General features: G+C 41.3%; 1 protein-coding gene across 1 annotated transcript; it reads left to right on the top strand.

Annotated features, from left to right (window-relative positions):
• The first annotated feature begins 5,239 nt into the window (after positions 1 to 5,239).
• Positions 5,240 to 8,661, top strand: LOC146718103 (forkhead box protein B1-like). The gene has a single exon (XM_085472029.1). The coding sequence runs from the start codon at positions 5,763 to 5,765 to the stop codon at positions 6,684 to 6,686; it is 924 nt and encodes a 307-aa protein (XP_085328155.1). The 5' UTR covers positions 5,240 to 5,762; the 3' UTR covers positions 6,687 to 8,661.
• Positions 8,662 to 16,095: the final 7,434 nt, after the last annotated feature.

A 16,095-nucleotide genomic window follows, 5' to 3' on the forward strand; every position in this document is an offset into this window, starting at 1 on the left:
GCTCCTGAACATTTTTGTAGTTGTTTTTGGCCTTTTGTAGTTCTTTGCTCCTCGCCGGGTTTGTTCAACCCGGTGTGTTTATGGGTGATTTTGGCACCTTTCTGTGTATTTTCTCTGTGGGATGGTTGTTTTGTTGTTTTATCTGCTGTTTTTAATATAACTTTATTAAAATTTGATAAATCCACAATACAATGAAATCAATAATAGGGGAACACTCCCCGTCCTTCATACTCCACTTGAACCTGACCATTAAAGGAGTCAGGACTAGTTTGGCACTTCCGGGGTCCAAAACAGGAATACTGGGTGCACTTTGGAGGAGATTTGAGAAACAGAAACAAACGAGTCAAATTAGTGAACTTTAGCATTTATATATAGACTTAATAGGTTTCTACGTTAGTCAGCCGTGGCTCAATTTGCTGTCCACTCTGTGCTTTAAAAAAAATACTGCCGTGAAAGAAAAAGTTAGAAATGGCACAGAGACAATGCCTCTCCTCGCTAAAGCTCAGGTACACTTCAAGAACACTCAAACCAAACTTGATTTCCTCATTAACGGTGCTTCTCAGTATTAATCGGATGTTTCCCATCAGGGTAAAAAGGTCCAAACCAGCCGCTGCAGGAAGGAGCTGAAGATGAAACACGAGAATTTGATGATAATAAAAAGTCCAGGATAATGCCTCGAGATTGAAAGGAGCCTTCCTGGACGTCGTCTGCGACATCTCGCTGTGACGCGGCAGCATTTTGGCAGCCCGATGGAGTAATAATCTGTCAGTGTGGCTCTTAACGAGCGCTGACGCCTCATTCGCTGCTCTTCACACGCTAATCGCCTCACTAATTAGCAGCAGCTCTCCTGAAGGCCGCTGCTCGTTTACTAATCAGCCTCCAATCTGCTTAATCAGCGATTTAATTGAAGTGATCGCCTCCCACAGGCAAAGAACCACTCGAGCATGAGAGAGCTGGGAATCGAACCTGCAACCTCAGTCTTTAACCCAGGCTCAATGGCCTTTGACCTTCAGATTTTAACAGTTATATATATATATTTTTTTAATATTTTTGATCAGTCCTTTAATTTTCGCATTCTTTGTGGTGAGTTGACTGTCTGTAGTAATATTGGGATAGTGGAGTGTCTGTTTAGCTCCGCCCAAGCCGCTGTGTCCAAACACTATAATTGAGTGATTTACATTGTTTTGAATTGTGTCCTCCTCCTGATAAATCAGCAGCTCTAATGGAGGCCAGCAGCTCCGACTGGGGGTTGGAGGAAGGTGGGGGGACGGTGGGCGACGTGCTGGGCGGTAACAGCTATGACACGTTCGGTGGCACCCATTCATTCATTTCATAATAAGGGCCTGGCAAATCTGCGGCGGTGGGAGGGTCGTCATTAATCCGTCACAAATTGGTGCCTGGATGAGGAACATTTAGAGGAGAAACACGGGTTCAGGTTAATGAGTTTGTGTCAACGTGACAGAAGAACCACAAACAGATTTTTACTTTTTTCCTGTTTGTCGATAAAAGTCCGAAACAGAAATTTCCTCTGAGCTTCTGGGTTTTTGTTTCCCGACACCATTTGAAATATATGTTTGAAAAATAACAACAGTTGGGCAAAAAGAAGATGATTATTTGGAAAATGGGGGGTATTAGTTTGCAATGTGCGCACATTTATCGGACACCTGGAAAGAGCAGGACTGGTTTTAGAAGTATGGACGTGTATTTGCAGAAGTTTGGATGTTACCACAAAGATTCAAAGCTCTGTTTGTGACATCAGACGAGGGTTTGGGTCAGTTTAGGATCATATTCCAATTTTAGGGTTAATGTCCCAGGAATGCATTGTGTTAACGAAGGTCCTCACAAAGACAGGTGTGTGTGTGTGTGTGTGTGTGTGTGTGTGTGTGTGTGTGTGTATGTGTGTGTGTGTGTGTGTGTGTGAGAGGTCGTGCTTATTTCCTGAGTGCAGCTGAAGTGTTGGTAGATGATGAGAAGCGTGCTCAAGTACCACCGCCACTGCTGCTCTGCATTTTGAATCCCCTCAAACACACACACACACACACACGTATGTTTTTCTGCCTTTGTGGGAGCCTCAGTAACATAATGCATTCCTGGGACGCTAACCCTCAGCCTGAACCTGAACCTTAAAACCAGACCTTTGATGCTCTATCACAGAGTGAAGATCTCCTCGGGTTCTGCAAATGTCCCCGCAAAGTTTGAAACGTGAACGGGTCCCCACAAAGTCAGATAAATGACAACACACCCCCACATGTAAAAGTGATGGGGAATGTGTAGTCCCTCATTTTTAAGAGCCCCCACCCCCCATTAAAAAGAAATCACGGGAACACCCCTGGAGAGTACAGCATTATAGCTGAATAACATCAAACCTTTTCATACTGAAAACAATTTTACATGAACTGATTTGAAAGCAGATGTTAGAAGATTTGTTCTGATAAATGTTTGGTGGCATGCCGTCTTTGTTCAGAGCTGAGACAGAAAACCTCGAACATGTCAGGGAACATGTTGGGGAACATTTCAGTGGACCGTGGGGATGAAACCTGAACAGGGTTAGGTGTTCCTCCTCTTCCTCCTCTGCTGTCGGCTGCTTTGAGCTCTGCTTTAGTCAGTTAACAGAGCCGTTAATGAGAATCCTCCTGCTGCTAATTAACTGCAGCCGGCTGAATATTTATACCTGCTGATGATTGTTATCGTCATTGCAGGTGCTATTAATGTTTGCATCACAAACCTGTAAGTGATAATAATAATAATATTAGAGGTGGTGTTTAATTCAGTTCAACTTTATTTATCTCAGTCAGAAGTGAGACCAAAACAGCTTCAAAAGCTCCCGGCTGTACCTGCCAATAGTGATCAATACATTGATTCATTAATAGCATTAAAAGTGAAAAGGCTGTTCTTCCCTTTACTTGTAATTCTGATATTATTTGTCTGTTTTCAGTGTAAATATAATTAATAAAGCATATTACGTAACGAGGATTAATTATGATAATTGGGATTACAGCTTCAGCAGGTTAGGAGAACCTTTAAAATGTGTTTTTCATTTGCTCACATTAAATAATAATAATAAAAAAATGTAAAAACCACTGCTGCAGAAAAAATATAAACTGGCTCATTCAATATAGTATGGATAATTTTTATAAGAATGAGTCGTATTTATTGCATTTGTATTCAATATTTATTATGTTGGATATTACTTTTAAGTGAACACTGATTTTTTTTTTTTACAAGAAAAAATTGTTTTGTCAAACATTTTAAACTAAATATACATTAAAACAGTTTTTATTTTATAAAAAAAAAAAAACAGCGCTCAAAGAGTTTTCAATAAAACCTTAACAGGAAGCAGTGACCTAATTTAACTAAAACTATCACACTGACCATAAAATCTGCAGCTACGTGCTGAATATTATCAATAAGTCATAAATCACAGAACTTATTACATTCAGCACCAAAATAAAATCACATCATAAAAAACTGATTTTATCATTTAAATTCTTTTAATCAGTTTTTGAAAACTAAATTTATTTTATTTGTATTTAAGTCACCAGAAAAATTAAACTCACAGCCTAATGCAACATGAATGAATGAAATCATAAATGATGATACAAGAATTAAATGACACTGAAATGAATTTTCATCAATTTAAAAAATAAACAAAAAAACCTAAAATGAAAACACCTAAAATGCACTGAATAAATAAAATAAAATATAAATAAAAAACAGAGAATAACTAAAGTGATGAGCACCAACAATAAGAGTAACTGGAATAAATGATAACAGGAAACTGAAACTAGAAAATGAAATGACCAAAATCAAAAATATTAAACAGGAAACAAGTGGAAACAATAAAAAACACAATATAATTCTATATGAAACCCTCTCATGTCACATTATCAGCTCACAGGTCAAAGGTCAGACGTGTGAAAGTAGCTGTTTGGTGTCACCCCCTCCCCCCCCCCCCCTCCTCTGGGACTGTTAAACCCCGGGGCTCCTCCAGTTTAATCCTCCTTCTGCTGCACTTTAACTGACACGATGAAACGATGAAGAACAAAAAGAAAACAATGGACATGAAAGCAGCCGTTACGTCAATAATTAATGACCAAAATATGAAGAAGAAAATCAGATTTAATGCTGCAGCTTTTTAGAGTGATCATTAGTTTTGTTTTGAAGAAACAACTTTAGTTTTTACTGATAACTGATCGTATTGTAAGATCATAAAATCAGTCAACAAATTAACTCATCATCAGATGATTCTTGCACAAAAATGACTTGAGAATATATCAAGTCTCAGAAATAAGTTCTGCAAATAAATACATTTGGTAAAACATTTTTCAGTGTTAATATAATAATAATAATAATAATATATGGCAATATATCTGCTAGACTATTTCCTTTATTTTAAAACTGACAAGTCTTTTTTCAGGATGATGAAATCATTCTGTCTCTTTAACGATCAATAAGATTTTTAATTGTAAATTACTAGATAAAATAAATGTATGTGCTACAAATATCAGATATTAAGATTATAATACGTTAATTAAATTGCATTATATTAGAGTTATACTGACAGATCAGTTCAGATGAAAAATGAAGCTTTGCTGAGTAAAATAAAAATGATTAAGAACTTTAAGGCGGAACCTTCAGATCCATCTGAGGAAAAAAGACTCAAAGCTTTACAGGCTCCTTAAAAATATCTGCCTATTATTTTAGAAAAAAAAGATAAATGTGGCATTTGGGCAAAAACGGGAGAAAAAAAGCAAAAAGGGTTAATCGTATGAAATTAATCGCAGAAATTATAAACTCATTGTTTAAAGTTCAGGGTTGTTGTTTCCACACAGAGCTGTGGATAATAATTATAACAATAATTTGTTTAAATTTCGTGGAAATTCCCTTTAATTCCGTAGTTCAAGGAAAGTGGAAAAACAGGAGCTTATTAAAGGAGTTTCTCTCCCACAGTGAGAGAAGTCTCGTCTTCATCAGCTCAGACTCTGTGAAAGATACCTGGATGTTTGGAGAGAAGCTTCGTAACGGTTCTGTGAACAGAGACAAACGACAAAAAGACAAATAAAACAAATTAAAGCGCTCACACAGCAGCTCTCAGCGGCTCTATTAGTCAATGCAAATTGGTGCGAGAGGCCACAAACAACCCCCCGACACACACACACACACACACACACACACAGACACACACTGCGCGTAAAACGGTGCCAACACACCTCCGCTCAGCGCACACGTTCCCGACAGTCGTGCTCCTCTCTTTTGCTCTTTCTCCGCTGCAGCTTCAAATGAAAGACTCGTGTCGGTTCACCGTGTAAATGACAGCACGGTGTGCCCCCCGCTTCCCCCTACACCCCCGCCTCCCTCCTCCTCCTCTTGGCTGTGATCATGTGATGGCGCAGAAGTGGCCCATTAATGAAGCTCCTCACCGGGGGTCTTTTCTGCTCCTGTCACCGCGCACGGGACAGATCTGAGAGGGGCATGGAAGAGGCAGCAGCAGCCGCTTAGCGCAGCTCACCAGCGGGCAGCAGGAGGACGGACACCGCGCTGCACCTGCCACCCAAGCGGAGGAGAGGAGGAGCACCCACCGCTTCAACTTCTCCCAAAGTTTCGCTACCAGCTGTGCGTAAAAACTGGGAGCATGCGTCCAGGACAGCCGGCGGTTTCCGTCTCATGCGTAAAGGCGCAGTGAAGAGTTTGGAGAAAGTTTCCGAAAACAAAGCGAAGAGAGGCTCTTCTGACGGGATCCCGGTCCGGCTCGGCAGGACAAAATGCCGCGCCCCGGGAGGAACACGTACAGCGACCAGAAGCCTCCGTACTCGTACATCTCCCTGACGGCCATGGCCATCCAGAGCTGCCCGGAGAAGATGCTCCCACTCAGCGAGATTTACAAGTTCATCATGGACCGGTTCCCGTACTACCGGGAAAACACGCAGCGCTGGCAGAACTCGCTGCGCCACAACCTCTCTTTCAACGATTGCTTCATCAAGATCCCCCGTAGGCCGGACCAGCCCGGCAAGGGCAGCTTCTGGGCTCTGCACCCCAGCTGCGGTGACATGTTCGAGAACGGGAGCTTCCTGCGGCGCCGGAAACGCTTCAAGGTGGGCAGCATGCAGGCCGCGGACCCGCTGGCCGCCAGCAAGCCGCAGGATGCGGCGCACTACCTGCAGCAGCAGGCCAAGCTGCGGCTGAGCGCGCTGCACGCAGCCGCGCACCTCCCGCAGATGCCGGCCGGATACAACCTGAGCTCCGTCTCGCAGCCGTCCAGCTTCAAGCACCCGTTCGCCATCGAGAACATCATCGCCAGAGAGTACAAGATGCCCGGCGGACTGGCGGCCTTCTCCACCGCCGGGTACCCACTGCACAACCAGCTGACCCCGGCCTGGCCGCACATGTACGGCTCCGGAATGATGGAGACTGCGGCCCCCATCTCCATGGCCGCCAGCGACTACTCGGCCTACGGCATGCCACTCACGACCATCTGTCACGGCGGGCAGACGCTGCCCGCCATCCCGGTGCCGATCAAACCCTCCCCAGCCTCGGTACCCGGCCTGCCGGGGCTGCCCGCGCACATTCCGGCTTTCCTCGCGAACTCGCCCCAGTCTCTGAGCCCCACCTCCCCGCAGACAGCCACCGGCCAGAGCAGCCCGGGCGGCCCCGGAGAAGCGCTGCAGTCCGCGGTGGCGGTGCACTGACGGGGGCTGCTCCGCTTTTTCTATATTAAAAAAAAAAAAAAAAAAAAAAACTTCCACCGCAGAGAGTTTAGGAAACCGCAGGCTGACCTCTGACCTCCACAGAATTAATCAAAATGATCGACTGGCTTTCTTTTCCACCGAGGTCAGAAACAAATTTGCTCCACATTCCTTCGCTTCACCGTGACTGAGTTTAACGGCTCGGTGGATCCCGCACAGACAAATTATCCGGATCTTTTGTGTTTGCAGCCTTTTCTTCTCGGACTCAAAGAAACCCTCAGATTAATGACTCCAGAAGATTTTTCTCCCTCTTGAGCCTCTCCGTTTCTTTTCTGCCCCCAAAACAAAAGTTAAACCTAAAAGGAGGTTAATTTGATCCCATTTGTAAAACTCAAGAGGAAAATCTGCCTAAAGAAGCCGGCAGGCGTGTGAACAACCAAATATGTCCCCGCTGTTTTTTCCTTTCTCAATCGAGTTTATTTTGTAATAATCGATATGAACAATCGCAGAGAAGATGAAACGTAAAAGCATATATTTATGTCACAGTCTAAAAACCCACCGGAGAGGTTTGAATGCAAGGATCTATGTCTCTGAAGCACTTTTTAAAGACCAACTTTAGATGTTTTTTATTGAGTAGCGAGGCCATGTTGGTTTGATTTAAAGGTTTGGTGTTACAATGAGCCGCTGTCTGTGTATTTGTACTGCTGCATGCTCCTCCGTCTGAAAAGCAGAGAATAATCCAGTGTTTGTATGTTTTTTTTAAATGATTATTTTCATTTGGGGGGCATTGAAAAGCATGAACATGACTAATGGGCTTTTTATTCCCTTCGCTGTGTCTGCTCATCCAGATCCATTAAAGAAACCTTCATGGGCAAAAATACAGGAAATAAAACCAGTCCGAGTGCATTTTTAACATTTTCAGCTTTCGTGGATTTGTGCAGTTATAATTCAGTCCTCTAAGTTTGTACATTTAACCTCTAACCTGCTGTTTTCTCCCTTTCTTAAAATCACAAAGTGACATTTTTTATTTGAGTGGGATATTTATTATATTTCAGCCCAATATCACAGCAGATTGTGAAATAGTCACAAAAAACAAATGAAAGTAGAAAAAGTTATGACTATTTCACAATCTTTGTTAAATCAAATTAAAATTAAATTAAGAATAATTTAGATTCGCACCTTTAATCTCAGTAAACGTGGCTCTTAAAGCTGACTTTCTTTTAACTGCAGAATTCTTTTTAAATTTATTTTTCTTGTAACCTGAAATGTGGTTTAATAAATCTGCTTTACCAGGTGTTACATAAACTCAGCAGTTTACCTGGTAACAGCTGTATTTTCTTTGAACTCCTCACTCTGTGAAATTTCACCTGTTCAGGTATTTTAACAGCCTGACACTACTTCTTGTTTCCCTTCTGTTATATATAAACCCAAGATCAAAGGTACCTTAAATTCAAACCGTTTTATCAAAGTGTAGGCCTCCTGTCGTGAAGTACGAGTACGTCTGTATTCCTGAGATTTGGAGCCGGAGGCCTCCGACAACAAACCAGTTTTAAAATGAGATTTTACGGTTTCTCTGTCTCGCCCGTTTTATTTTTAACATTTCTTTGTCACTTTCACAAAGCAGCAGCTGAGAAACTGAACTTCTGTCAGTGATTTATAGGTGATCATTTCAGTGCAGCCAAATATAAAATCAGAGTTCATTTTGGGAAGCTGAGATTCACATTTCAGGCTCAGTGTTATTAAATCAGGATTAAATGAACCCTCAGACTGTTTCTATTGGAACACATTAACGTGCTCAGATATTAAAACTGGACCAACGCACCGTCTCACACAGTTCATCAATGCTGCGCTGCATTTTAATGCTAAATCATTTATTTAATAAGACGGCAACATAAAAATACACACTGAACTAATGGGCGTGAATAATCTTAACACATTTTTAGTTTAGTATCATAAAAAAATCATTTGAAAAAATATTTAATGCACACTAAAAATTCTTTATTCTTTATAATTTGGTAAGTAAGAAAATAAAAATGAGTGAAGCTTTATTTTGCTTTGTCTTTTTTTATATACACAAAAAACATTTACAATAAATGTGAAATTATGTTTAACCTGTTCAGGTGGCAAATCTGTTGAGTGAGACAACAACATAAATATAAGTTTAAATAAAGGTTTGAATATTTTTCAGTCACCTGTGACTGCAGATTTGTTCTTGTCATAGTTCACTGATGTTCGTGCAGTGAGCTGATATCAGAATCAGGTAAAAAGTCCCGTTGAGCAGACCCGACATGTTTCATTTAATATTACGCTGTAAGAAAACGTCATCGATAAACTTTGACTCAGTTTTAACGTCTAAATGTGAAAACAAACAAAATGTGAAACAGAGAGTGAACACAGAACGAATTCAAAAATAATCCTTTCAGTTAATAACTAAGATTTTTTTTGTTAGACTACAAAACAAAGTCAGTTTCTTTGGTTTTGTTTTCTTTACATCAGATGAATTTCCACGTGTGTGACAGGATAAAAGATGCTGAGAAACAGGAAGTGGCGCGTCTTTCATTTATCGCATTAAAAAAATAAGATGGAAATGGAAAACCTCGTAAAAACATTCACAGTAAATCAACATAAATGTGACTCCTTTATACATCAACTCGGATATTAATAAAATATAAATGCAGCATGTACCGATGTCAAGAGAAAAATCTCTTCGTACCAAATTTATTTACTAAATATTTCACACTTGTGAGGATCCTCAACATGTCGTGACTGTAAATCAGAAGAAGACCGAGTCCCGCTTCACGTTAGTGCCGAGTCACATTAATATATTCTCAGGGTGTGAACCATCAGTGCAGCACGTTCACATGGAAACGCTCCACAAACATGCGTGTTACACACGAGTGTAAAACATGAACCATGGACGATGACTTCCCTTCAGATAACATTAACCTGGTATGTCGAGCGGCCGCGGCACTACAAACATTTCCATATCACATTTAGCAGGAGTTCAGTGCTCCAATCATGTGATCCATTATTTTCAGCTTTTGTAACTTTTATCTTGTTGTCATTACTGTGACACAACTGCAGCATTTAACCTTTTAATTAAGCGCCTTTAGCTTCTCATTATCCTTCACATTTACTTGGAACCTGAAGAAAAGGGGCAAATAAAGTTGGATACTTCAGCTTTCACGCATGTAGTCTGACAATGATAACACATTTGTACTGTTGGGGCATTTTCTTATGTAATTATCTGACCAATAATGCGGCTCCTGTGCTATTAACGGCGCTAACAGAGCGTCCAAGAGACCGTGAGCTGAACTTGGCACTTCCTCCTCTTGCTGAAGCGGCACCGAGATCCAGTTCAAGGCAAGATTTACCTTGAACTGTGATTTATGCAAAGCTGCTCTAGTAGAGACCAAAAGTAAAGTCTGCAGTGTCAGTTTTGTCTAGAAAAAGCGTAGATGTCACCATGACAACCAAGAACCCAGAGCTTAACAGGAAGTAGGAAGTGTTTTAACACAAACCAAGCCCTCTTCCTAAACCTGAACCGGATACTGAAACCATGTCACTTGAATAATGTAAACATAATCAAGTTTATTTGTGTTTATTTTAGTCGTCTATTAATTAAAAACGGTTCATAGCCCTGTTCATAGTTAAACTGCAAAAATTTCATGTTTGAGTCAAAACTATGATGATTCCCACAGCAGTTTGTGAAAAGTCACAGTCTACGTCAGAAACATCTTTATTGGATGCACAAGTTTGAATTTATATTTATGCCTTCCAAACCCGGTTTTGATGTGCGTGGGATCCAAGCGCAAGTTTCAACCATCTAGCTGTTTTTCTTTTGAGGTGAAGTTGAAGAGTTTGGATGTAGACCTCCTCCAACATTGTTCCATCCACTTTGTGCAGCATAGCGAAACTGCTGCCACCACCAGGCCTGACAGTTGGTACGGTGCTCCTACCTTTACTCTTCCAAACAAACCTCTCGTCATTGCAGCTCAATCTTTGTCTCGTCTGATCGTAGAACTTCGTGTGGGCAGCTGCAGGTGTCAGTCAAACTTGAAGGTGTTATTTTCGGAGCCAAAACCAAATTCTTCCCTGCACGTGTCCATGGTGATGTAGAGCTGGCTTCACTGTGGACAGTGATGCTGGTGTTGCAGCAGTTTACAGTTCATGGCAGAGCCTTGGTGGTTCCTCTGTTATTAACATCCTAACCACTGGGCGCTCATGAGGGTCCGTTTGGGTTTTCTTCCAGACTCTTGGCAAAGTGGTGACGCATTAAAATAACTTCTACTGAAGTATATCTGCAGCTGTTTAGCAACGACTCCACGAGACCTTCACATCTTGTGTAAATCTACAATCATCTTTCTTAGATGTTCATTGACTCCCAGGAGTTTCACATTGTTTTGAGTGTAAATTTTGTAGTAGATTAATGTGCAGACACTTATGGCTGCATTGATTCTGCAGTTAAAGTTTAAGGTGTAATTTATTGTTAAATCCTGGGAGTAGCTCAGCATAGATCCTGCAGGTGGTTTCTGTTTAATGGACTCTGTTCCTCTGAGCGCTGAGAGCCAGCAGCTCGTGTGAAGAGCTTTTCCTCCCCCCGCAGTGACCGAGCTCTGGTGTGTAAACACTGGCCGGTTTGTGCGGAGCAGTGAATTAGCAGCGGGCGGCGTCTGGGCGGCCGTAAGGGATTAGCCAGTTAACACTTTCCTGGTGCCAAACACAATTGTGCTCCGTCAATGCGTACGGGTCTTTGAGTGTGTTGCCAAGAGACGGCGACTGTTACCATAAAAATGTCAGTTTCTGAACACCCCTGCCACCACCACCTCCATCCTCCTGAGCTGTGTGACCACACACAAGTAAAACAAACCGACTTTAAAGGGAAAAACCTCCACAGACGTAAAAGACGAGGTTAAAATAATCACACGGGTACAGGAGGAGGAGGTGCTGGGAAAGATGGACCTCCAGGGGACAGAAGGAACAGAACAAACACGACTTATTACTCCACATTTATTGATTACTATTGATTCCACAGGGACTAAACTTTGAAATCAATAAAACTTTATTACACGCAGCAACAGAGCAGTCAACAATATCTAAAGTTTTTTTGGCATTTGAGTTGAATTGCAGGCGTTCATAGCAGGTTTGATTATTTGTGGCTTGTGTGCCATTCCTACATGGGAATTCAGCGCGTTTGTTTTCATGGTCAGACCCAACAGAGGCTGGAAGCTGAGTTACTGAGTAAGGATGAACATGTGAGCTGTTTTAAATCCTGCAGTTCCACGTTTAACCCTCGCAAACATTTTAATACGCAGCTGAGAAGCTTTTTAATGCCTCGACTTCAGTTTCAGTCGAGTGAAGCTGGGAAATATCAGGAACACGATTTAAGGCGAAGATCTGCTGGATGTCCAACATCAGCTGCTAAACTCGCTGCTCGCTGAAGTGCAATTAATCATGAGCCCCTCGCTGCTGTTCGTTAATTAGAGACTTCAGGAAGAGGTGTGACAGCGTTAATTAGCAAACTGTACAGACGATCTGTGGAGAAAGACTCAGAGAGAGAAGAAGAAGAAAAGAAGAAGAACGTGGCGATGATGATGATGACAGAGCGTGCCGTCTGCTGTCAGCCGAACAACACATGGCTTATTTACACTGACGAACTCGTCAGATGATGAAAGGCTGTGAAAGATTGTTGGTCCTGAAACACGACATGAAAACGCAGGACGGCAGAAAACACAACTCGCCGCTGCTTTCATCATCGAGTCATCTCCAGTTTGGCTGAACAAATATTTAAAGTCATGTAAGACGTGGTTCTGATTTATGTTAATAACAGAAATAACACAAAGTACCATCCAGCCAATAATCCTAAACACACAAATATGGTTTTTCCTACATTAGCCGTCATGTCGCGTCCTTCTATGAGCCAGTCTCAACAACTGGCAGCCATATTGAAACACCCCCAGACTGTTATTATGATGTTAGGTAAAATATGGTCAATTTTAATGGTCCCCAATAATAAAAACTGGATCAACAGAAAGCTCGCAGGTTTTTCAGGTCCCTTCCTTCAAATTGAGAAATTGAATTTTTCCCTCTTTAAGTTACTTGGTCATGTTTGCTGTTGCAGAATTTTTCCACAGAGGTTTTTTAATTAGACGGTCTCTGGTTTTATTTTCTTAACATTAGAAAATAGAAACAAATAAAAACATTAAGCTCTTTATAGCCAACCAACAGCAAGAGATTATCTAAATATTCATTCTACCTTTTCCACATGTAAGAAGGCAGCAAGAAATATTTGTCTTAAACTTCTGGTTCAATTACCCAGACGTGTAAAATTTGTCCAAATGTTTCATGTGTTAAAACATTTGTCGCATCTCTCTTGGTCTGTGAAGGCCTCAAAGTTTCAGATCCAACCCCACTTTTTATTTTTCAGCCTTGGAATTTGAAGCTTGGACTTTCTGATTCTTTCTCAGGGCTGAAACACTCGTATACGGTGTTTCAACAAAGCTCGGATGATGTTCTTAAGATGATTGTTGTTAAAACAAGAGAGCCATGAAATACCTAAAGATGTGATGTGCAGCTCATATTTGTGCAGTACCCTGAGCCTGCAGCTCAGACCCCCTCGTCTCCGTCCTGATGTGGAAACTGGTTTTCCTGTCAAAACTGCTCCAAACTCCTCCAGGGCCGACGTGGCCTTTTTCCCAGCTGCAGGAACGTTTAGCTCCTTTCAGCTAATGTTTCTACCCTCCCTATCATAATCTATGAGACCTCACGTATCTGCACATCTTTCCCCTTTAAGCGCTGGGCAGGTTTTTGGCACCTCGGCAGCTTTGAAGTGCGGCTCTGAGGTGTTAGTTTACGGGCTGAAGGTGGAGATAAGATTCCTGAATGGGTCGTAAATTAAACCCATCACTACAGAGGTTTAAAAAAGAGGCTGGAGGCAAAAACACACCGAGGTCATTAAACCTGAAAGTCTGTTATCAACTCGAACATTCTCCAAATACAAGAGAAGCTCTTCAACAGCCTGACCCGAAGCTTTACGTCTGTTTGAATAAAGTTTTTACTCATGACCTCCAGTGTGTGAGCTGTTCACATTTATTATCTTCATGTCATTTCATGTCCTGGGGCAGTGAGAACAGAAACTACAAAAAAACTTCATATAAAATAAAACGATGAGTCGTTTTTCAAGCAAAAGCTAAACTGACACTAATTAAAATGCAATTATCTGACAGATAATTCTGAAAACGATCTCCGTTATCTGCAGTCTGCTTATTTACAGAAGTCCAGTTTAGTTGAGTTAAATTTGAGGATTTCATCTGAGTGTTGCTCACTAGTCGCTGAATGAAGACACAGCTAGCCAACCATAGGTTACAGTGCATACAGCCGCAGCAGTTGTATAGACTGTATATAAAAGATGGACTTATCCACTGTGATGTCACACCAGGGTCTGTAAAGTCTCATTATGAAGCTGCGTGCATCGTGACACATCAGGTTTAATGTTTTCATTTTTGCCGTTTTGTTGGCTTGAAACTGGACGTGATGAGCGAGACTCTGAGCGATGCAGCTCACACGTTAGCTAACGAATGACGGATAATTTAATCTGTTAGCATGGCTGGGTTTATTGTTTTAACCCAAAATTGAACTTTAGTTTTAAACTTTGTGTTTTTTTCAGTGGGACTTGAAACTTATGAGAACAGCGATGAGCTCAGATCAGGCTACCAGCAGGCTCACTAACATTTACAGCCAAAGAAATCACAGTGAAATATTCACAATACACATTCAGTGATGAAATGTGCAGATTGTGTTTCTAAGATTAATAAAATCTTTTGTATAGTTCAGTTTTAGAATATTTAATTTGCCACAAATAAAGTGAAAAATGAAATGAATTAAAAATGAGTCTTGGTGATGAATTTTCTTGTTATCGGGAATTCTTTGAGCTACGATAATCATGCCGTAAAAATCTGATATCCCGGAATTAGTAAATATTTACATAATTAAGTTTAAAAATCTGACGCATGCCCTTTAAGGAAATAAGTAAAATAAGTAACAACGCACGAACAAAAGAAAGGAAAATAATTAAAATAAAATAAAAGACTGTTTGTAGGTTTGTTTTTTTAACTTTTGCAGTTTTTGTTATTTTAGAAGTTATTAAAAAATGAATTGTCATATTATTGAACTGGAAAGCTTTTATATTTTATAAAAAGCTGAAATTTTCACTAGTTTGATATCCTCTGTGTTAATGTTTTGCTTCATATTTTGGACTTTCCTGACATCACGTTTTCCTTACTTGAAGTTTACATGATCATAAGTTTCATATTTTTAGATTGTTTCTGTTATTCTTGTAGTAAATTGGGATCTGTCCTGGCGTTGGTGATCCTGGTTCAGGATCAGTTTGGGGTCTCAGAGTTCAGAAGTTCACTGACAGTTTATGGCTAAGTTGAAGCACCTGATGGCTGCAGGGGGCGACACCCCCGTCAGTGCCGTGCACAGGTGGGTTACGGGAGGGCGGAGCCGCCTGCCACAAACCATTTAGGGTGTAGAGAGGGGAGGCCAGGGGGAGGTTAGTTAGTGGGCGTGTGAAAAGAAAACGACACTAATTCATTGGTAATAAAAGCACCACCTCGCCACCTCCTCCCCTGTCTGTTCCCAGGCAACGCCATGCTCAGCAGCCCCCATCTTCATCCCCTCCATCCTCCTCCAACTTCTATGACTAATCATAAGACATGTGGGGGAGGAACCCGCCGCTGTGCTTGCGACCAACACGGCTCATCAGCATCATCACAAACAAACAAGCAGCGAGAGCCGGACGCCGCACACAGGAAGTTGCGGGTTTCAGGCCTTAGCGTCGACAAATAGCAACTGACGGTAAAGGGAAGTCTGAAAACAAAGATCTCAGGGGGGCGGGAACCTGGATGACACATGTTTCTGATGTTGGTTTCAAATGTGGATCAGGTTTGTTTCCAAACCTTTCCAGCTCTGGTTTATAAACTTAATCGAGCAGTTTCCTTTAACCAAACCAAAGACTGACTGAAAAAGAACATCTAATGAGTCCCACCCAGTGTACTTCATGAGAACCAAATAAAGTCCATAAAAGCTTAGAATTAGCTTAACGATTTCAAATATACTTTTTTATTTATATGCTAAAGTCTTTTCTTGGCAAATGCATTTGCAGGAAAATTCACCAGGAGACAGAAAGCTTGTGTTGTGGATGGATTTACTCCATTTTTGGTGTCTTCACCAAGGACCTCAACTTTTATCAGGAACAATTTACCCTTCATCCTCCATCTTCCCTGTGCTAATGTGTTCTAATTAGCCTGACTGCAGCTATGAAGCTGCGTTGGTGTTTAGTTTTCTGCCTTTGTTTATTCCCAAAGTTACTCCAGAGCTAAATGTTTCATGTTGAAATTTTTATATTGAA

This window comes from Copadichromis virginalis, linkage group LG1 (assembly GCF_057382275.1).
Source record: "Copadichromis virginalis isolate Kocher_CV1m ecotype Utaka linkage group LG1, C_Virginalis_male_GT1.1, whole genome shotgun sequence".
Taxonomy (NCBI): Eukaryota; Metazoa; Chordata; class Actinopteri; order Cichliformes; family Cichlidae; genus Copadichromis; species Copadichromis virginalis.

Bases quoted from the DNA above. Each gene is read 5' to 3' on its own strand.
- LOC146718103 (XM_085472029.1), top strand. From the start codon at position 5,763: ATGCCGCGCCCCGGGAGGAACACGTACAGCGACCAGAAGCCTCCGTAC.